This window comes from Pagrus pagrus, assembly GCF_965226575.1.
Source record: "Pagrus pagrus genome assembly, chromosome: 7".
In the NCBI taxonomy this organism is placed as follows: domain Eukaryota; kingdom Metazoa; phylum Chordata; class Actinopteri; order Spariformes; family Sparidae; genus Pagrus; species Pagrus pagrus.
Genome location: NC_140191.1, coordinates 22,026,779 through 22,047,647, shown reverse-complemented (window position 1 = coordinate 22,047,647; position 20,869 = coordinate 22,026,779). Strand labels below are relative to the sequence as shown.

At 42.7% G+C, this 20,869-nt stretch overlaps 1 protein-coding gene across 1 annotated transcript in view; it reads right to left on the bottom strand.

Annotated features, from left to right (window-relative positions):
- Positions 1-20,869, bottom strand: part of LOC311260142 (growth factor receptor-bound protein 10-like) — a 70,635-nt gene that overhangs the window by 24,173 nt on the left and 25,593 nt on the right. Inside the window, exons 4-5 of the mRNA XM_084357657.1 lie at positions 12,374-12,680; positions 10,045-10,189 (exon numbers count right to left, since the gene is read on the bottom strand). Coding sequence (XP_084213783.1) covers positions 10,045-10,189; positions 12,374-12,680 — 452 coding nt within the window. The remainder of the gene's footprint in view (positions 1-10,044; positions 10,190-12,373; positions 12,681-20,869) is intronic.

The window sequence follows — 20,869 nt, the reverse complement described above, 5'->3', positions numbered from 1 at the left end:
CACATTGCTCTCTTTGTGAAACACATGGACACACACAAACATACACACATGCATATGCACCTGTATTCAAGCACATATGAGGGGGCGTGAAAACGCAAGTACACACATGTACAAAAACTGTGCGCTAAAAAAGGCATCGGAGTAAAGTTTGTCGGACAAAACCTGACATTGTGTCATCTAATGAGTTTCGCATTAGTCAGTCGTTTTTTCCAGGATGGATAAATGCATAAGCAGACACATCTGATAGTCTGACGATCTAAAATACAGAGACAGAGACGGAGGAGAGAGCGAACGCTATCAGGGATTCCCATTAGCTGCAGGAGTAATGGGATCTTGCCCTATTAGCAGGGTGAAAGTTGTGGCTTCTAATCTTACACTGCCTGCCTTCTGGGACAGGGAGTGAGGGATGGACTATTAAAGGTGCATCACGCGCATAGCCTGGGTGGTCCTGTCGAGTTTCCACAGCAAGACATTTATTTAGTTAAATCCAATACCGAAAGGTAGTAGAGTATGATATATTAACTACTTTTTAATATTTAAGGCTTGCGGTCACCTACCATTACCTCAATGTTCAATTTAAAATGCTCTGAACAGGCTTCCCTCGTTAATCTATCACTAAAAAATGAACTGTGGGGACATAATTTAATGCTGGGGTAAAAGGGACCTAATGCCCGACAGTCTGCCTGTATCACTGTATTGATTGGCCGGCATTATTTCGGCTTCTTCAGGACTCTACCTGCTCATGTTTGGTTTTCTGTGAGCTTTAAGATGACAGTGCTCCAAAACAAAGTTTAAATTGCTGTTTCCACAAAATGAGCAGCTTGAGATCAGAAGAAGTATTTACTTTAGTCACAATGTATGCTGTGCATGAACTGGCTGACCTGCTCAAAATTTCACAACACTCGAATGTTTCTCGCTTTTTAGATATCGTTACAATGTTTTTTTGCAGCACTATGTCTGGCAGCAGATATAGTTTTATATTTTTTAAGGCTACATTTTGTGTACTTTGTGTATTTGTGCATTTTAGTATGCCAGTTTCCCTCCACTGTCTCCATGCTCCCTCAGCGCTTGTATTTTGTAGCAGCCTACAGCCTAAGTCACCTTCTGATGCCTGTTATAAATCAATCGTTGAGTATTTTAGCAGCAGCAGTGTACATTTCAATGAATAATCACTACAGCTGGAATTTATTTTGGACTTAATTGCGCATGAACTGCCAAGAGCTTCACTTTGTGTTGAAAAGTGGCAGGAACATGAGGGCTCAGATGAAGAAAACTTTTTTTTCGATGGTCTTCAATGAGAGGATCAAATGAGGGCAGGGTAGATATTTACGGCGGGAATAATTGCATTACGGAGCGTCAAAATTCATTTCGTCAGCATTTCTTGGTGCAAACTATTTTTTAAACACTTTTTTTTTTACTAACTATGCTTTTAAATATAGTAACGACGACAAAATTGGTCATTTCAAAAGGTGGTGGGGACCTGTCTCCTGCATCCCCAGCATTAATGACACCTATGTGCACTGCTGCATGTTCTGCTACAGTGCAGGCAGTGGATGTTAGCAGCAGATGGCTTAATGGTTGCAGTGACACTGACCTATTTTTACTGGAAGCGTGTAATTTCATTAAGCATGCAACAAGATTGTTTTAGTGTAGAATTTTGAGTCTTACAATTTGCATAAGTGGGATAGTTCTCCTTTATGATGGTCTTCATTTTGGTTGGACTTTATTTGTGCGGTGCACTCAGTAATACACTGATACACAGGCAAAAACATCTCTACGAGCTATGACATGTTATCTATTCCCAAGTGGCTCTGTCCAGTTTATTTATTTAAACTGAGCCATTACTCAGACTAATCATTCCAGCCTACCTTATTATTCAACAATAGGCCATGTGTATGTGTGTGCGTGCATGTGTGTGTGTGTGTGTGTGTGTGTGTGTGTGTGTGTGTGTGTGTGTGTGTGTGTGTGTGTGTGTGTGTGTGTGTGTTAGCAGCAGGTTGAGGCATGTTTCCATTTAGCAGCGGGGGATAAATATGGCCCTGACACATGACATGCTCCAAATTCGACCACAACCTGCCTGTTTCTTCTCCGTGTAACATTTACCCAACAGCTGCTAAAAGAATGTGTATTTCACAGCTCCGAATGCTGCAAATCCGCTCAACGTCACTCAGTGCAATTTGTGTCTGTTTGTGTGTGTGTGTCTCCCTGAGAAAGAGAAAGAGAGCAGGGTCATGTATGCTGACAAAGGGTTACTGTACCGCCTGCATGCTCTCCTTACCTCTGCCACAAAGAGCATCAGATAACATGCAAGTGTGTGTGTGTGTGTGTGTGTGTGTGTGTGTGTGTGTGTGTGTGTGTGTGTGTGTGTGTGTGTGTGTGTTCAGAGACTAGATGTAATGTTAGGAATAATGAGGCCAACAGTCAGGGATGCGTCAAATATACACATGGATGCATGCACGCACAAGCTCAATAAAACCTCCAGTTTTTATTTATATTCACATCAGTTACAAATAATCACAAAGATACAAATAATCAAAGTGGCATAAACAGCACACACACAGGCCGCAAACGTATAAACGTGACTAAATGCTGATTACACGATGCAACAAGTGTCTGTGTGTGTTCCATATTTCCCTTTAAGATCTATTTAAAAGCGGGCTGGCTGCTGGAAGAGTGAGCCAGCAGATTTCTGGCGCTGTGTCACCTTTGATCTCGGCACAGTGCGGCCTGCAGAACTACAATGAGAAGCAGAACACACACGCATGCACACACACACACACACATAAACATATTGCCTAACACTCACAGATGCACACACATAAGTATCCCCTGCTCGTAAAGGCAAACATACATACACTAGGCGCACGCATGACACACAAAACTGAACCTCCTCACAAAAACACCCTTGCGTTTAAATACACACACTCGCACGCACGCGCCCACAGACGTTCCCACACATTGAGGCCAACAGTTTGGGCATCGACAGCATTCCATTCTGCTTTTCCGTTTACAGTGGAAAAATCTCGCCTTTGACCCGGAGTATTTACAACATCGAGGAAGGAGGCAGCCAGGGAATGCCATGCTTCAGCGCTAACACAGTGAGAGGAGGAATGGATCGATGCCCATCATTTATCCACCGGGTGTTTCTGGTTTAAACTCAACTGTCTTCTTTTTCAACAACAAGAACGAATGCTTTAAGCGCTCATTGAGTAAAAACTGTTTTCTCAAAGCTGAATCCCTGAATCTATCCTAAGAGCCGAAGACGATACTTTACAGACATCACTTGGCGATAAGGCGATTTCATTTTTGAAAGATGCTCCGATCAATATTTTCATAATAACAAAATAAATGACTCCTCGTAATGTAAAGAATAATCGCCAAACTCTTCTGTAACCCTAATTTCTATGGGCGTCTGTTTTTTGACGAGCAACTTTACTGTTCTGGTTCACTCTCACTGCTTTAATCAGTATGGTTTTCAGCCGCAGCAGGCAGCTGTTTACAGCAATAAACTTCTAAAAACCCACTGCACAGTACCTGCACAGCACCAAACCGCAGACAGACAAAGTTAGCATTGAGCCAGTGGAAAATTTAGCAGCTAAAAGCCCTATTCGCACGGGACTAGTATTACCTGGAGACCTTCGGTCATTTTTTAACAATTTGCCAAGGACATCTGTGATATTAATCCCATGTGGACGTAATTTGTAAAGTAAAAATTCTACCACATTGTACCTAAATGTGTAACTAAAACATGGTCCCCTGTTAATATTACTTCTGTGCGATTTTTCACATCAGTTGGTGGAGGCCAAAAACTGAATATCAAACTTACATTAAACTGGTGACCACAACATGACTCCATGAATGTGCTCTGTGTCCGCATGTGTATACGAGCCACCAGTTGCTAACGTGCACCATGTCAACTTTATAAGGGAATAAAATGCCAGTGTTGTGTTTACAGCTTGTTCTGGCCAAAATATCAATCACTGTAGGGGTAAAATTTTGTGCAAAGAAAGTTTTGGCCTCTGGTTCAGGTGGCACTTCGGAATATGTTGAAAAACTTTCCTTCACGTAAAATTTTGGCTACTTATTACTTCCCAGATTTCTTTCAGCGGCTGGGGCGGACTAGCATTATAAGTGAGTGAATGCAACATTCATATCCTGCAGCATACCAGAAGTAATAATGATGACACTTAACAGTCTTTCTGGCAGCTTGTCCGATGCTGAGACGCAAAAATAGACAGTATGCTCTCCGTCTCATCCCTGCATCGTACCTTCCTTGTCACTTCTCTCTGTGAATAATTCAATAAAAGCGGATATCGCTGCTCATTACACTGGATTTACTACGTCTTCAGTCTTGCGCGACAGTAATGATCTTAAATTGAGACTCATTTAAAACAGGTCGCATGATCTCGACGAGCTAACATCATGAGCTCATCATTCAAAATTATACTTCAGAACAGAACAGTCGATACTGGCAGCGTTCACAAAATGCTTTTTTGGTAAGTAGGTGTCACAGCTTTGAAGTCTGGCTGACTCAACTAGAGGAAAAGTCATACAGACAGAGAGAGAGAGAGACACAGAGAGAGAGAGAGAGAGACACACAGACAGAGAGAGAGAGAGAGAGAGAGAGAGAGGCGAGGAAAAGTGAGATGAAGTAGGAAAATGATCAGCATCACCATCATTAGAGCAAATGTTAATGATCCCTTCAGGGACACGGTGGCAGCTGTAGCAGATTTCACGAGATAAAGGATACTTAAGAAAGCAAGTAACGTCACCTGTGGACCATCGTGACAACACAGGAAATTCGGTTGAAACAGCCGGCAAAACAAATGGTTTGCTGTAGGCATACAAGCACGTGTTTCGTATATTTATAGAATGTGATTTTATTTTATTTAACATTAGTATTCAAATACATATTCAAAAGATGTACCACATGCTAATGTGTGTACCTTAACACAACCCGCATCCTGATTATGTTCCGCACATGTCTTTGAATATGTTGCTTCCATCGTCTAAATACAATGCTATAAATAGGTAGAACATTTGCATAATCCTGAACATTTTGTACACTAGCTGCACTCACTTTCAGATGCTGCTTTTACTATTGGAAAACGCATACAATGAACAGATGCAGTATTTGTATAACCCTGAACATTTTTACATACTATACTTAGCTGTCCCCTACTAAAGGATAATAACAAGCCGCTTTTTGGTTGATGCGAGAACACATGGAGAGATGCTGGACAGACTGTTAGCATGTTAACCTGCATGATATAGAAAACAGTAGCATTATTTTTCAGACTTTTGTATCTGAGCACCAACAGCCCGTTTGCTAACATTATTAGTGCCAACCCAAGCTCCACTGCTCGTCTGGCACCATGCACTATTTTAGGCCTCTTACTTCATCATGTGTGAATAAGTACTCATCTAGTGAGCTAAATTGTTACAGTACACTCTGAACAGTACTCCTGCCAGCCTGAGATCAAGAGGAATTTTGCCTCAACTTAAAGTTTGGAAGTAGAGGACAAAAGGGTGGAGGGATGACAGAGGAACACTTGTGACAGACAGTAAGATAAACACTGACATACAGAGATAGAAGGCCCAATGGAGAGATAATGAAACACAGACTGGAGCGGCAGAGACAGGGCGTGGGGATCCAGCCATACCATAGAGCACAGTGAGCTACAGGACATCCAGTCCAAGTACAGTAAATCCAGCAAAATCTGGCAACCAGTGATCAAATCAGTGTTCCCACACTAGAAGGACTGGGGCAGTTATGAGAACACAGTGTCCAAGTATAAACACATAGCAGCACTCTCTATTGCACTACTGAGGACAGACTGTCAAGAACCCGGGCTGAGAAAATTAATGGATATACCAGCTAACTGACTTACATTCAAGGCTTCTTATAGCTCTTTCCATTGCACGACATGGATTACACAGGCCAAGCTCAGAGTATTTTCTTAAGTAGTGTGGTTGTAATACCTGCCTTTTGGCCAGTTGCCTGTATGTGGAAAGATGTATGCAGCTTTAGAATTCCATAAAACCCAGATTATGTTTGCAGTAATCCTGAGCAGGAACAGGAAGTCACTGTTTTTAAGGATATGTTCCCATCTGGCCACACTTTAACACATACCACACTGGACTGGAGCTGGATGGCAGCCTCCCAGTTCTGGGTTTCTTAATCGCCCTGTCGCTTCCGAACTAACCAAATGCATTCATTCAGATTTGGCCTTGAATCTTTCAGGCTTGCTAGAACAACAGCTTGAATAAATAGTGCTGCAGAAGGACCTCAGAATACTTCTGCAGCATCACGACAGTATGAAAACTACATTCATTTAAAAAGGTGCAATATGTAAGAATTGACCACCTGTCAAGTACACGCTCCAAACAAATAGGGGGCAGCGTATCATCAGAGTGACCGCTAAATGCTGATAACTGTAGCTGCTGTTAGCTAGTTAGCTCAATTAGCCATGAAGCAAGCGGTCTGAGTAGCTGACTCTGCCCGGTCTGGGAGCTCAGAGCACAAGGGGAGTGTTGGTGCTGTTTACTATTGGATGATCACCCTACAAAGTGGGTAGGGGCTAGCTGGTTAGCATGCTAACTTCAATCGATATCTCTGCAACATCACACATAGACGTCTTTCACATAATTTCAAAACTGTTATTTCTTCACATTCTGTTGATCATTTTAGTTTAGTAGTAATTTTTGAATGTTTTTAATCTAAACTTTTACATATTAGACCTTTAATGCTGCACTTTATTTCTAAGAATTCCACCGAGTCCCTTTTATCAGATGTTCCCCTTTAAGAATGCACAGCTATGAAGACACACTGCAGAGAGGAGGGCTAGGAGAGGAGAAATAGAGGAGGACAGGAGGGAGAGGAGAGCGGAGGAAAGTGAGGTAATTGGGAATCATATGGCCATGTCAAACAGCTTGCCCAGTGATTCCTGACAGCCCAGCGCTGCGTCCTCATGCCTCCTTCACAGAGGCCAAGGAGTGAGGTAAGGAGGAACAGAGGGACAGAAGTATGAGAGTCTGTCAGAAAGCGCCCGGAGGTTGGAAAATTCAGTACACTAAATAGAGAGACTTCTCACCGGCGGCCTGGCTCAATGGACTGGATGTTTGGAGGGCAGGGAGAGGGGTAGATAGAGACAGAGCGATGGAGACAAAAACAAAATAAAAGGGCACAAAGCAGAGCACATATGGCTGAAATGTTTATGGTTAGAGGTCTTGGCGAGTGGGCTGGGAGCAATAATTTACCTGCTCACCATCCCACTTGTCCACCGATCTGAACCACTCAAGGGAGGAATACATGTCAGACTGTTCCACATGCCTCCAGAGCAGGACCCTAGAAGCACATGTGTGTGATGAGACGGCTCCCCGGGAGGGTTTTTTTTTTTTTTTTTAGTGGAAAGGTGCTGAATTGAATTTCCACTGAAGAACAACCACAATGAGACATACTTTCCATTGCCATCAACAATGGATAGACACTGCCAATGCTGTAAATAGTTTACAGAACTCACAAAGACAAACAGGCCAACGTGAGCGCAAACACACAAACACACATGCATCTTAAAAAACAAATACACCCATATGCACGGATGGATGCACAGCGCACTTGCACAAGTTTACACAAGTGTGTGCACAGTGTGCGCGCACGGTAAACACACAGAAGGAATTCAATTTTCCACAACTCTTTCTCAGCACTACTCCTTCGTTGCATAAGTTTGGTGGTGCATGGAAAACAAAACAGTAAAAGCTTTGCTTTTCCTCCATCGCTTTTCCTTTACAGCCATGTTTACATTTTAGTGCAATCTGAGCAGATGTATGGCAGTGTTTCAACACATGATGTAAAGATGATGTAAAGTTCATTAAAAACTGGCCAAAACAGTCTCATGTTAAAGGTGCACTATGTAGTTTTTGGGAAGAAATTTTAATCAAAAGAGAAAAGTATTTTACTGATTGAGTTCCATGCTTAAACAAACTAAATAAACAAACTTCATTTTCATGACTGAATAAACTGAATAAACAAACTGACTTTAAAGGACAACACAATTTCATACTGTTTTACTTTGTTTACATTTGGCGGACCCTGCCACCTTTCTAGCTTAAAACAGTGTTCTGGGGACCTTATTTTCCACTGAGAACAGCTTGTTTATTCACCTATGGAAATAATAAATATTTTTGAGTTTGTATTCCAAAACTACATATTGCACCTTTAACACAAACAAACATCTTATTATAAAATGAGCATGGAGTTCACTTCTCTGTATCCTCTGTATGTCCAAAAAGAAACTGGAAATGTTGTATTTATATTACACCAGCAGGACAATTTTTGTGAGATTTAAGTGTGCAGCTTAAAGACAAAAAAATATTCATTCCTTCTCTTTAAAGGCACGAACTGAAAATAGGAAGCATGATTGCTCTGATGTGGGATAACTCTAATCAATGCCAAAGGCAGATCTGGTTCCTCCAAATAAACTGCAGTGGCTCAAAAAAGCAAAGATGATCAGACCTGCACCCATTTTTTACTGATCTCACATCTTTACAGATATTTCCCATCTGATTCCTGTATGTACCTCTGCTGCTAATCTCCACCTCCCCCCTGCACCCCCTTCAATCCCCCCTCTCCACTTCCTGGTCCATAATGCACTCTTAACAGGCCGTCTGGGAATTCAAAAGCCAACAACATTCCCGTCCCGTGTAGGTCTCCCAGTCCAATAAATTGGTTTCTGAATATTTACCAGACACGCCTGTTTTACTTATACAGAGCCAAAGTCATGTCTCAGCTAGTAATTCAACACAAAACTCATAACCACTTAGTAAGACATTAATCTTTGACCTATTTACCATATGAACTCAGATTTATAATGCAGTGTTGAATTTATGCCGCAGCTAGTAATTCAATCCCATCATTTCCACAGAGAAAGAAACAACTTTCCCACTCGTGAAGACCAGAGTGAAATTTAACCTTTCGGGGCTGAGTCCTACATTAAATATTTAGAGCTTTATTTATGTCAGAGATGGTAATTCAAAGCCACAACTTCCCAACTCTTAAAGCATTTACTGGCTGCCACAGGTTGATCAATTCATCAAGCGATTCATGAGCTGACGCTGGAGAAACCCACACTCGCATGTTGGCAAAGAAACGACTTCACTGGAACTGCAGCGTATGATCCCACACCATAAGAGCCATGACCAGAACAGGCCAGGATCATAGCCAGGGAGCATATTTATGAGAAATAGCCCGCCCTCACATTACTGTAAGCTGGAATGTTACTGTAACCAGCACTGGCTGGCCCCATGTGAAGATCATTAAAAGTGATGATGGAGGGACTCTGGTTCCAGGAACAGACGGACCGGTCTCTAAATCTCTGTCAACAAATGAACACACAAATGCAAACAGGCTCACAGAAATGCAGCCATGTGTGCAGGTACACCAACACTGACGCACACACACACACACACACACACACACACACACACACACACACACACACACACAGAGTCTTTGCTCCTCCTCAATCTTTTTTTTCCCCCCTCAAACAAAGCCACAAACCCTCCCCTGAGCACACATGCACTGTACAGCAACAGTGCTATCACATGCAAGCAATCAACAGTCCTCAGATGAGCAAAACATGGTGCAGACATACAGCGGGGGGGGGGGGAAATTCCTAAACCCTTATGTCCAACATGCAGCTGACCACTACACACAGCTGATTTACGATATTCAAATCCTGCATGGTTCAAAACAAGCCACTTGAGTCACACATGTCTCAGCTATCAACATAAAAGTAAATCAAAATCAGCTGATGTCTCATATCCTGTTTTTCAGAGTAAAAAAGCATCTGACATGGTCTCCCATACCGTATGAAGATGATGTTTTGTATCAAATGCAGCCACACCAAATTATAAAGCAGAGTAAAATATTAAACCCACAAGAGCCCTGCTGGGAGATGTTATGTAGTGTTTTTGCTCTGGATTCCTGAAAAGCCAACATATCTGGAAAGTTTCTACAGTGTGTTTTCATGGGGGTTGACTTACATAGTTGCCAGTGGAGGGTTCTCCAGGAGGTAGGGAGCCAGGGCTGAGGACAGGAGAGCTGGCTGGACTGCAGAGCTCGGGGAAGGGGTTTGGGATGGCTGGGAGAGATGATGTCCTCAGCTGCTGCTCCTCTTCCTGCAACCTCCTGGACAAGGGGAAGAGGACAAAAGAACATTCATACAAAAATATGACCTGAAGTCGTAGGTCTCGACCTGAACCACCCCCACGAAAAGTGAAATGGAAGAACTTTGAAAAGAGAGCTGCTGACACATGTGAAATATGTGCAGGAGGGAGAGTCAGAGTTAATAAAGCGCTGCTGTACAGTATCCAGCCTCATGTCTGTTTCCATCTGATCTACCCATAATGAAGAGGAAATCACAGACCCCCGCAGCCTGCCAGCTAATTTTCTGCAATATTTATCACGCATCAATATTGAATCAAGACATCACTTTCAAGCAGTGTTTTAAATTAGGCACATATACTGTAAGCCCCTGGCCTGGGAGGGGAATGTTGATTTGACAGCTGATCATCAACTTTTCAGGATTCAGTCTTCTTCCTTTTTTTTCTAATTGGCAGGTCAGTTTGTGAATCTCTGGCGGGGTGGGTACCTCCGAGAATCACAGCAGAAGACTCTTTCTCTCTGTCTCTATTAAATTCTGTCTCTCTGTAGAACCCAGCGAGTTCAAAAGGGAACGGGCCTTTTGATGTTGTCCCATCTGAGCTTGAGAACAGGGTTATTCAGAGGTCAGCCCTGAATAATAAGAACTTCAGGGCCTGAGTCTGTGTGTGTGTGTGTGTGTGTGTGTGTGTGTGTGTGTGTGTGTGTGTGTGTGTGTGTGTGTGTGTGTGTGTGTGTGTGTGTGAGAGAGAGAGAGCTCATAAGACAGAATACTCCTGATCATCCCTCCCTCCCTGTCATACGCTCTAAAGGTGAATAATAAGAGCTGACGGATGTGTGTATGCAACCATACTTCTGTTGCACAGGTGTGTACGTGCGGGCGAGCACAGCAACTTTTAATGCATGCAGTAACAGCGTTAGAAAAGACTAGGGGTTATTGCTCTTCAAATTGAGAGAGACATTTGCACTAAAACAAATGAGAATCTTTACCTTTCTCCTCCTGCTGGTGCCGTTTGAGACAAAGAGGGTGTGACAAGGAGGAACGGGTCATTGAAGGGCTAAAGATAGGGAGCGGGGAGGAAACGTTGCGCCCAATTATCGAGAGGGTGCGGAGGGATGACAGTGTATGGTGAGAGGCTCCCTTTCCAACGTGGAGGGAAAAAAGGTTGGGAGCTCTGCTGCACGTGTGCATGTGGCTATACATGTGAAACGAGGCTGGAAGGAGTTAGCTCAAAGCTTACACCGCCATACTTCTGTTTGCCCGAGTACACCTGATGAATGCACACATTTAAACTAAGGAGCAGTTGGTACAAAATATACCTTCAACCGTGAACACTCAATAAGGGCTGCTACTACCTTTTTCCTTTCTCTATAGATTAAAGGCGCAATATGTAAGAATTGGCTACCTTTCAAATTCATACTCAAAACAAATAGAGGGTTGCATATGACCAGAGTACCTGCTAACTGCTGCTAACTGTAGCTGCCATTAGCTTGTTAGCTTAGTTAGCTGCGCAGCTGGCAGTGCTATCAGTCAGTGGCCACCACCAGAGACCTGCGCTACACTGTCGGATTACCGTGTCTTGAGGTACAAAAGTGGTACTCGACAAGAAGGGCTGATGCTAGCTGGATAGCGTGCTAACTTCAGTAGATACCTCTGAAGTAAAGGACAGAGACGTATTTAACAGAAAGTCAAAACAGTTTTTTCTTCTCAGTCTGTTAATAATTTTAGGGTTAGGATTAGGTTTAGGAAGTAAAGTCTAAATGTTTTTTTCAGAACCAACACAACTAAACCTGAAGAAATGCAGTTCACTATCACATAAGACAAAGAGAAGCATCCATCTTCACCTTGCTGGTGAAGGTTGGAATAAATGATTCATCTTGAGTAATTAACTAAGGACCATTACATTCATTAAACACTCAAGTGCTAACTGAACCATACTTTTTGTCACTTTACAACCCCAAGTTCTTTCTTCTGTCTTGTCGTATTAACATTGATTCATGGTAATTCCCCTGCTATAAAGGGCGCTCTCCTGTTCCATTATGCCACTGCAGCCAAATATATATTTCACCAACTTTCCACCAACTGGACAGCTCCCTCTAGGGTTACCGCTAGGCCTGCCATACAACCCATCCACTTATGAGCTGCTAAAGTGGGCAAAGAAACATAATCACAATCAGTTAAGGATCTGCGTATAAGGTGGGAACACCTACCTGACAGCGAGGATGTGCATGGGTTGTGACCGTCGGAGGCCGCTTTGAGGTGAGATCGCGGACAAGGAGGAGGGCGGCTCCGGTGAGACTTGGCATTGCGCATGCGAGTGCTGACCCTGCCGAGGCTGGCTGTGTTGTGTGTGATGATGATGGAGGTGGTGGTGGTGATGGTGTGGGTGTGAGGAAGAGGCCTGTCCATTGTGCAGCAGTGGGGTGGACTCTGTCTGCTGACCACTGCAGGTGGAGTAGAGGCTCTCCAGCGAAGAGTTCATATCATTCACCAGGGCCTCTAGATCAACGTCATCCTCTGGAGGAGAGAGATAGAAAGGAACATATCGCTGACTATCAGCACATATTGAACAACATATACACCATGTGTGAACCATGGTTTGGCTCTAGATATGATATTCAGCATTTTCTGATTATCTGAATCATTGTATGTTTCTAATCTTGTTGCTGATAATAAAATCAAGTTAACATGTGCTACATAGGCTCTGGTGCAGCACGCCATAGGTGAAGGAACTCGTAACTAAAGTAAAAAATGTATTTTATTGGAGTTGAAAGCACTATGGAGTAGTGTAGACGTATAAAGTAGCAGAAAATGGAAATACTCAAGTAAAGTACCTCAAAAGTGTACTCAAGTACACTACTTGAGTAAATATACAGTCACATTCCATCACTGAAGAAGAGTGCAAGACACAAGTAGAATAGAGAAGTAGGTTTCAAGCAGAAAAAAACATCACTAACGCTGGAAAGAAATCCAAACCCTAAATGCAATAAAACACAATAAAAGAAAAAATGAAAGTCCTTTAAGCCTGATGCTTTGGTTTCAAATAGTTGAGGCACACAAAAAAAGAAGTAAAGACTGTGGATATTGTTGGGACTTTCCCTTTTTCTATTTCAGTTTCTCTATCATTTCATTGTGGCCAGGATTTGAACCCGTGACCTCACTTTGCACCACCTTAATTCCAAGTAATACTGAAAAGAAAAGGAAAAAAAACACTGGCATGCACAAAGCACAAGAGCACGCACACACACACACACACACAGACGTGCACACACACGCACACACTGGTAACCAGTTCTGCCAGTGCTCAATCAGCAGGACTATCTTGACGACGTACATTGTGAGCCAAATCTCCAGGGATAACAGGTACAGGCACAAACCTGCCTCTCACACTCTCACCACGGGGGTTCACAGCAAAGGCATCGCACTGCAAGCATCTGCTCTGTTTCTCTGCATGTATCAAGCATTCTGCTTTTAAAGGGTCTTTACAAGCAGGACGTGGGGAGGGGGGTATCCTCAAAGCCCCAGTGAAAACCTCTAGGCACATTTAAATTCATGAAGTGAATTTTTCAACTGTCTCTCCGGCAGAGTGTTGAATCAAAGTTCGAAGAGAGCCCAATCGAAGGGAAGCTCTCTCCCTAATTGCTCCATGCTGTGAAAGTTTTATCGTTTGGGTAAACTGGGTGCCAAACTTTGCTCTTTCTAAATCATAATCTGCAGTGGCGACTCCTCTTGTGATTAATAATTCTTCATTATGAAAAAGAAATCAAGCTCATGAATTAATCATCAAACATCTCTATCCAGATCCCTGGACTGCACTGTAGAGCGCATGTAAACCACTAGGGGGAGACAAGCTCTAATTGTGCAGGGAAGGAACTCTCAGATGAACGGGGTTCATGTGAGGGAAACAGACATAAGACATTAGATATGGGTATGGAGACAGTCACTGTGATATTTACACTAGAGGATAGAGAACCATCTGACCAGAAACAATGCTGATGTACATTTTGATTTGAAGTTTCACTGTAATTGATTTCTATTCTCTATTTCTTATCTGACTATGGTCGTATATGGTAAGCAGGTGGTACATATTAGCCTCTTACAACGGTAACATTATGATTCAGCACTGTTTTATTTTAGATTTCCTTTATTATGATTCCAGAGATTAGGGCTGCAACTATTGATTAGTTTCTTGATTTTTCGATTTGTTTAGAAATTTGTCAGTGTTTTCAAAAGATGAAGTCAAAAAATTACAAAGATTTTCATTTTACTGTGATGATGGGGTTAAGAATCCAGAAAATGTTCACATTTAAGAAGCTGAAATGTGAGAATTTTGACTTTTGATTTGACTCAAACCAATTAATGGATTATCGAAGTAGTTTGAGATTATTAATAGTTGACAACTGATCGATGAATCATTTAATTGCTGCAGCTCTCACTACAGATGCCCTCTTTTTCTTATTTTAGTGCTTTTGTAGTAACTTGGATAGTTAAAAAGTCTGGTTCTCTTAAACTAAATTAAAAACAGAGAGGATAACATTTATTAAGCTGCAGCACAAAAAAAAAAACTCCAGTCACAGCCAATTGTTCAGAAATAAATCTGTGTGAATGAATGCATGAATGGATGAATGAATGAATATTAAGTCCTGCTGTCACAACTCCACGGCTTAAGATGTGTCATGACTCATCTAACTTGCCAAAGCTCAGGGTGCAGGACAGCTGACAGCTGGATCATGTGAGGTGGTGCGAGGGTCATGCCACTCTAATGCAACTAAGAGTCCCAGTGCGCTGTCTGTCTGCTGACACTGGAGGAAAACAGCAGCTTGATTGATGTAAAGTTTTAAAAGCACTGGCATCAAAGTGAGCCACTCGGCCTGGCACGGAAACGGTTTCCTCTCCACAAAAAAAACTTCCAGAGGGAACAACAGCAGCAGCAGCCGCAGGTTAGCAGGCTATTAAACATCCCCATACCTGCCATGTAGCAGCGTGGCTCTGTCTCCAGCACTGATGCTAAAAGCTACCTGCTCAAACTAAAGTGTCGCATTTGAGGAGCTTTTCCTGAAAACATGTCAGGTAGCAGTATCACAGGTGCCAGTGAATCACAGGTGGTTAATCTGTAGGTATTAATAGTGACAGGTAAGCTGGAGCAGCTACTTATAGATAGCTTGAAGAGCTAAAGAGCTATATACCACAGGACACAGGGTGCATACAAGGCTATACACAAGGCTAAGGACGAGGCAAGACACCTGTAGCACAAGATAGAGCGACAGGACCTGCATTTAAAATATAATTATAAATCAAAAACCTTTTTAATCATATAAAAAACATCATGAAACAAAAGCTTAACCAATGCTTTGAGGGTAAACGAGACAGTTAAATTCCAAAAATGACTTTTACCCAGAGCACTTCATCTGCTCAGCATCCATCATTCTCACTAGGTGAGACATGTGCCCTCAGGCTAGAGAGACAAATGTTTCCTCATAAATCTGACCTAGTTTGGCCTCAGGAGGGAACTGACAGAGCTGTTTGAATACAAAGAAACACAACCCATAAAGTCCTGCATAGATGTAGCATGTCTGCGTCATAACGATGCAGTCACCTTTGCATGTCACAATCAGACAAATAAAGGCATGCGTCATGCACCTGGGTGTAAGACAGACACTGATGACACAGACAGCATGCAGGCACGCACGCACACACACAGGATTTAAACCAATGGACGTTTGGACCAGGGAGCAAGCTGTGGTTGTTCTTTCTTTGAAATGGAGTACAGAAAATAGAAGTTACACCAGATACTTGGCACTGGCAGGGACAAGAGACATAAACACATTTATTTATGCCCAACACACACACACACAGCGGTCACAGCACGTCTGGTCTTACAATATTACAGCCATTAATTAGATCCTCCCCAAGTGTCAGAGCAGCTCAAGCAGCAGGGAGCACACAACACTACAGATGCAGTCAGAGCTGTTGACAATTTGCAGCTGTGACCAGGGCTGCAAAATTACAGGAATATTCAAGGTGGAACTTTGCAGTGGGGAGTAATGGGAGTTCATGGAAACATTTTTTCTTGAAAAATCATTACCAAGTTGCCCAATATTATGTTGTTCATCAACAATTTGCTTATGACTGTGATATATTTTTATCCAGGTCATCACGGTGGAGAGGAGCTCGTGTGGCTCGGGCAGCACTCGGCGACGCCTCGGCCTGCTCAGTCGTCCTCCTGGATCCACACTCTCCACATATGTTTTATAATCTACTTCTATCAGATATTTTCTCATTGTAATCTGTGATTTTGTTGGCCCTTTCTGTACAAACAACATGTGTGTGCTGCCTGAGAGAGGGCCCCCTCCTCTGTGGCTGTTCCTGTGGTTTCTTCCATTTTTTCCCCCCGGGCTTTTTTGATGGCGTTGCTTTTCCTTAATCGAATTGAGGGTGGTACGCACAGTGCAGATTGTAAATCCCACTGAGGCAATGTGATTTGTGATTTGGGGCTTTACAAATAAAATTAACTTCCATGATGACTTGCATTATATGAAGAATCCTTCAACTGATGTGTAACATGTAAACGTCAAAATCTTTCTTTTATAATCTGTCCCATAGCATTCCAGCTGTGCTTACTTTTGTATTTGTGCCTAAACTCTATTGGCAAATATAAAACTCTGACGGGTCCGAGGATAACACTGGCGTGATTGTTCTGATTTCCTCGTGCTTCAATTACTTCTCTCCTCCCCTGACATGTTTAACCCCCTCCCGCCTTTTCTGAGAACCTATAACTGATTATCATTAGTGGTAAAAATAGCCAAAGCTTCCTCTATTGTCTGAGCCACACTAAATACAGTTTGAACCAACTGTAAAACTAGTCATGTCTGTTAGGAGTCTGCATAAAAGTTGTTTTGAATGTTTCTGATCATTAGCGAGCAAGACATGGTCAAAACAGCACCATTGTGTCGATGGCAGATCCATATGGCTCTTTCTTTCTCCTTAACCCAGGAATGTAGTCTATGCATTTTTTATTCATTCCTGTGAGTTAAAAAAAAAGAGGAGGGGAATGTAAGGGGTATACAGTACATCGTACACACACACACACACACACACACACACACACACACACACACACACACACACACACACACACACACACACACACACACACACACACACACACACACACACACACACACACACACACACACACACACACACACAGGAGACACAGGAGGGGGGATAAACAGCCTCTGAATGCAAGCCCAGCAGAGGGGTTACCATTCAGAGGGATCAGTGGGAGTATTGAGAGAACAGGTCTAAACTGTAAAGCGTGGCTCTGCACTGGGGACCACAATACCTCTGGTGACAGCACACACACACCCACTAAGGGTCAGGGCTCCTGATGTGGAGGGAGAGTGGGAGGGTCAGAGGGAAACAGGAGAAGCGAGGGAGGGAGGGAAAACAGAGATGAGCAGGAGGGACACAGAGGGATGGAGAGACAGGCAACTGCCGAAGGGAGAAGGATGAGAGGGAGAGTGGGTGACAGGGGTGAGGGCGACCATGTGTCCATGTTGGTCTTTGATCAGTTGGTCGTTCCAACACATTGGTTAAGTCAGAAATATTTGAGTAACTATTAAATGGATTGCCATGACATTTAGTGCAGACATCCAAGGTGCCAAGAGAATGTTTCCTCTATTACTTTAGTGATGCTCTGACTTGTCACTTAGATCCACCATGAGGTCACATCTGATTTTGAGTGTAAAAGGACAGTTCTTAAAGGTCCAGTGTGTAGGATTTATGGGGATTAAGGAGGATCTATTGTAAGAACATAATATAGTATTCATTATTGTGTTTTCATTAGTGTATGATCAGTCCAGCATGCTGCACCGCCATGTTTCTACAGTAGCCCTGAACGGCCAAACCACACACTGACTCTAGAGAGGGCCTTTGTCGCTTTTTGCGTTTTTAGTGGCCACTATTAGGGAGAGTGAGACGAGGGGTGTTCAGTTGGTAGCAATCCTCAACCCCACAGCTAGATGCCACCAAAGTTTATATACTGGGTCTTTAATGGTAAATAGAATCAAGGGAAACAGGCCTTTGGAGCAGTGGTTTTTGTTTCGGGGAAAAACAGGCTGTTGGAGAAACGGGTATTCGGCCAAGAGGGATATTTTTTCGACTATTGGGATTTTGGAATAATGGACCGTTGGAAAAATGGGCCTCTTTTTTGTATTAAGTGCTTCAAGCTAACACGCTAAACTAAGATGGTGAACATGGACAAAATACCTGCTTAACATAAGCATGTTAACACTGTCGTTGTGAGGATGCACGCTATTGTTAGCATGTACTGATAGTACAACGGTGTCAGCCTCACAGAGCATAGCTATAGACCCAGTCAGGTTCATCTGAATAGTAAAATCAGATTCTTATGCAAAACTGCTGCAGACTCAATTGCTATAATTGTGTCCCAATATTATCTATATGTCTTGTGTGTGCGAATAAGAGGGAAGCCTGAACAGTATAATGAAGTGACAGACACTTTTGCTTTTACATCACCTTGTAATCTGCACACACCCCACCCTTCCTTAACCCCCTGTTAAAGAGCCCCATTCTTTTCAGGAATGCAGCCCCTTGCTGTTCCTGAGTGAAAGTGTGTGTCTGTGCATGTGTGTGTGTGTGTGTGCCTGCACGTGTATACCCATGCGTGTGTGCCCATGGCATGTCACTCTCCCTCTACAAAGGCATAACTGGAATAACTGGAGGTGGGAGCTTCATTTCTAGGCCTGAGATCACGGCCGGCCAGCCCCCGCAGAGTCACGCCGTCAGATTACTGCACTGCATTGATGCCATTGATGGGATTTGTTGCCTAAGCAGCTGCACGTCCATCTGAGGCACCCCTTATCACACCACATAAACAAACGCAAATAAATACACATATGGCTGTGAGATCGTGTCTGCTACAGCATGGAACAGGGTGTAACTGCTTCACCTCAGATATCTTGATGCTGGTTTAAGACATTCTGAGATATTGGCCAATGTTGTTACTAAATAACCTTCATAAAGTCAGATGATTTTATGGCACTTCAATAAAGTCATGCATATAGTCATGTGTGTAATGTTATGCCAGGAAAAAAGATAAAGTCCCAGGACTTAGAACTGAAGGATCACAGGCTCTTCACAGTTTTCCTTATTCTGAATATAATAAATAGATAAACTACTCCCTTGGCATGGCATGATCTCACTCCCAAAAGCTGCCTGACTTTAAATATGCTTCTTAATGCAAGGTTAGTGGTTTTGTTTGGAGCTTTCAGCCACACTATCTGAACTGAAATAGAGTTCATGTTATCATATACAATGAACAAAATGAGCAAGATAAAATGTCAAAAACTCAAAACCATTTATCTGACATTTGTATGAACTTTATCTGAACTTTACTTTGAAAGACTGATCTGGTGGACATGTGACCAGATCTCTCATCTTCCTCCTCTCTCCTGAGCCAATTACACGCCAGCCTCCGGATGATTGATGCATCATGTAGCCAACGAGATTTCAAATCCAGCAATATAGAGTTTATATCAGTTTGTAAAGCCCTAAACTTGAAATGTTGCAAGTTTATGTAGTTGTATGCATTTTGTTCTTTGAATAGGCTGTTTTTCCACCTAAGCACTATGTTATATGCACAAATCGATAAACAAATAATTCAGTGTGTTCAAACTTCTATAGATCAATGCCAGAAGCACTTACAGAGCTTCTGACAGCTTGGGAGGGGGAATCAGCTTATATCCTTTCATAAGAGCCCAAAACCATGCCTGTACTCCAAATGGTTCAACAACAGCTTTGAATGTACTAAGAGCTGGGAGAGGCATTTCTGGTGATTTTACATACATTTCCAGGTATAAGAACAGGTTAAAGACACACACGTCCCTGCGTCAAACACTCCTGGATGGATGAATGGCTGAGTTCAAAAAGCAGCATGGTGTGTACTTACTGTACAAGCTGACGCACACAGGATGAGGTCAGACTGTCTCGACTGCATAGGACACAGACTAATTAGACAAATTGACACAGGGGCTGAGCCAAACTGGGTACAAGTTATACTTTCACTGTTGGTGGACTTTTGTCGCTGCCTGTATAATTACTGAGGGAAACAGTAAATTGTGCTGTGCCGTGTGCTCTTGCTTTCTAATGTATTTGTGTGTGCTGGCAGCTAAAAGAGGCCTGTGCCTGTAGCAGTTTGTATGCAGGGCTTTATTTTGTCAGACTGGCTCCCAAGCTTAACAGTCTGCTGCAAGGTATGGTGAGGAGATGAAAGAATCATGAATGGCAGCAAATAAAAGGGAATAAAGTGTGTTTCAGAACATACTGTATTTTTACACTTCTGGAGCCAAACACTAGGCCCTAAAGCACTGGTGCTGGTAGCTCAAGTAAAGATGTAGAAGGAGTGAACTTTTTACCCAAAGCATGGCACTGTTCCTGAACTGCTACACTAGCTAGTAGAATTTGGGCACCTGCGCTCAAATTTCACTTACCGAAAACTGGAAATGAAATCCTAAAACAGTAAAACTGAAATGTAGGCCTCCGTGATAGTTGGAGATTACCACATCTGGAAGTATTATGCTCTGTTTCTCTTACAAGTTACAAGTACAATGATGTGTTTATTGATTTTAAAAACACTATACAGGCAGGCTATAAAAAGGACATTATCAGAATGCTCAACATTT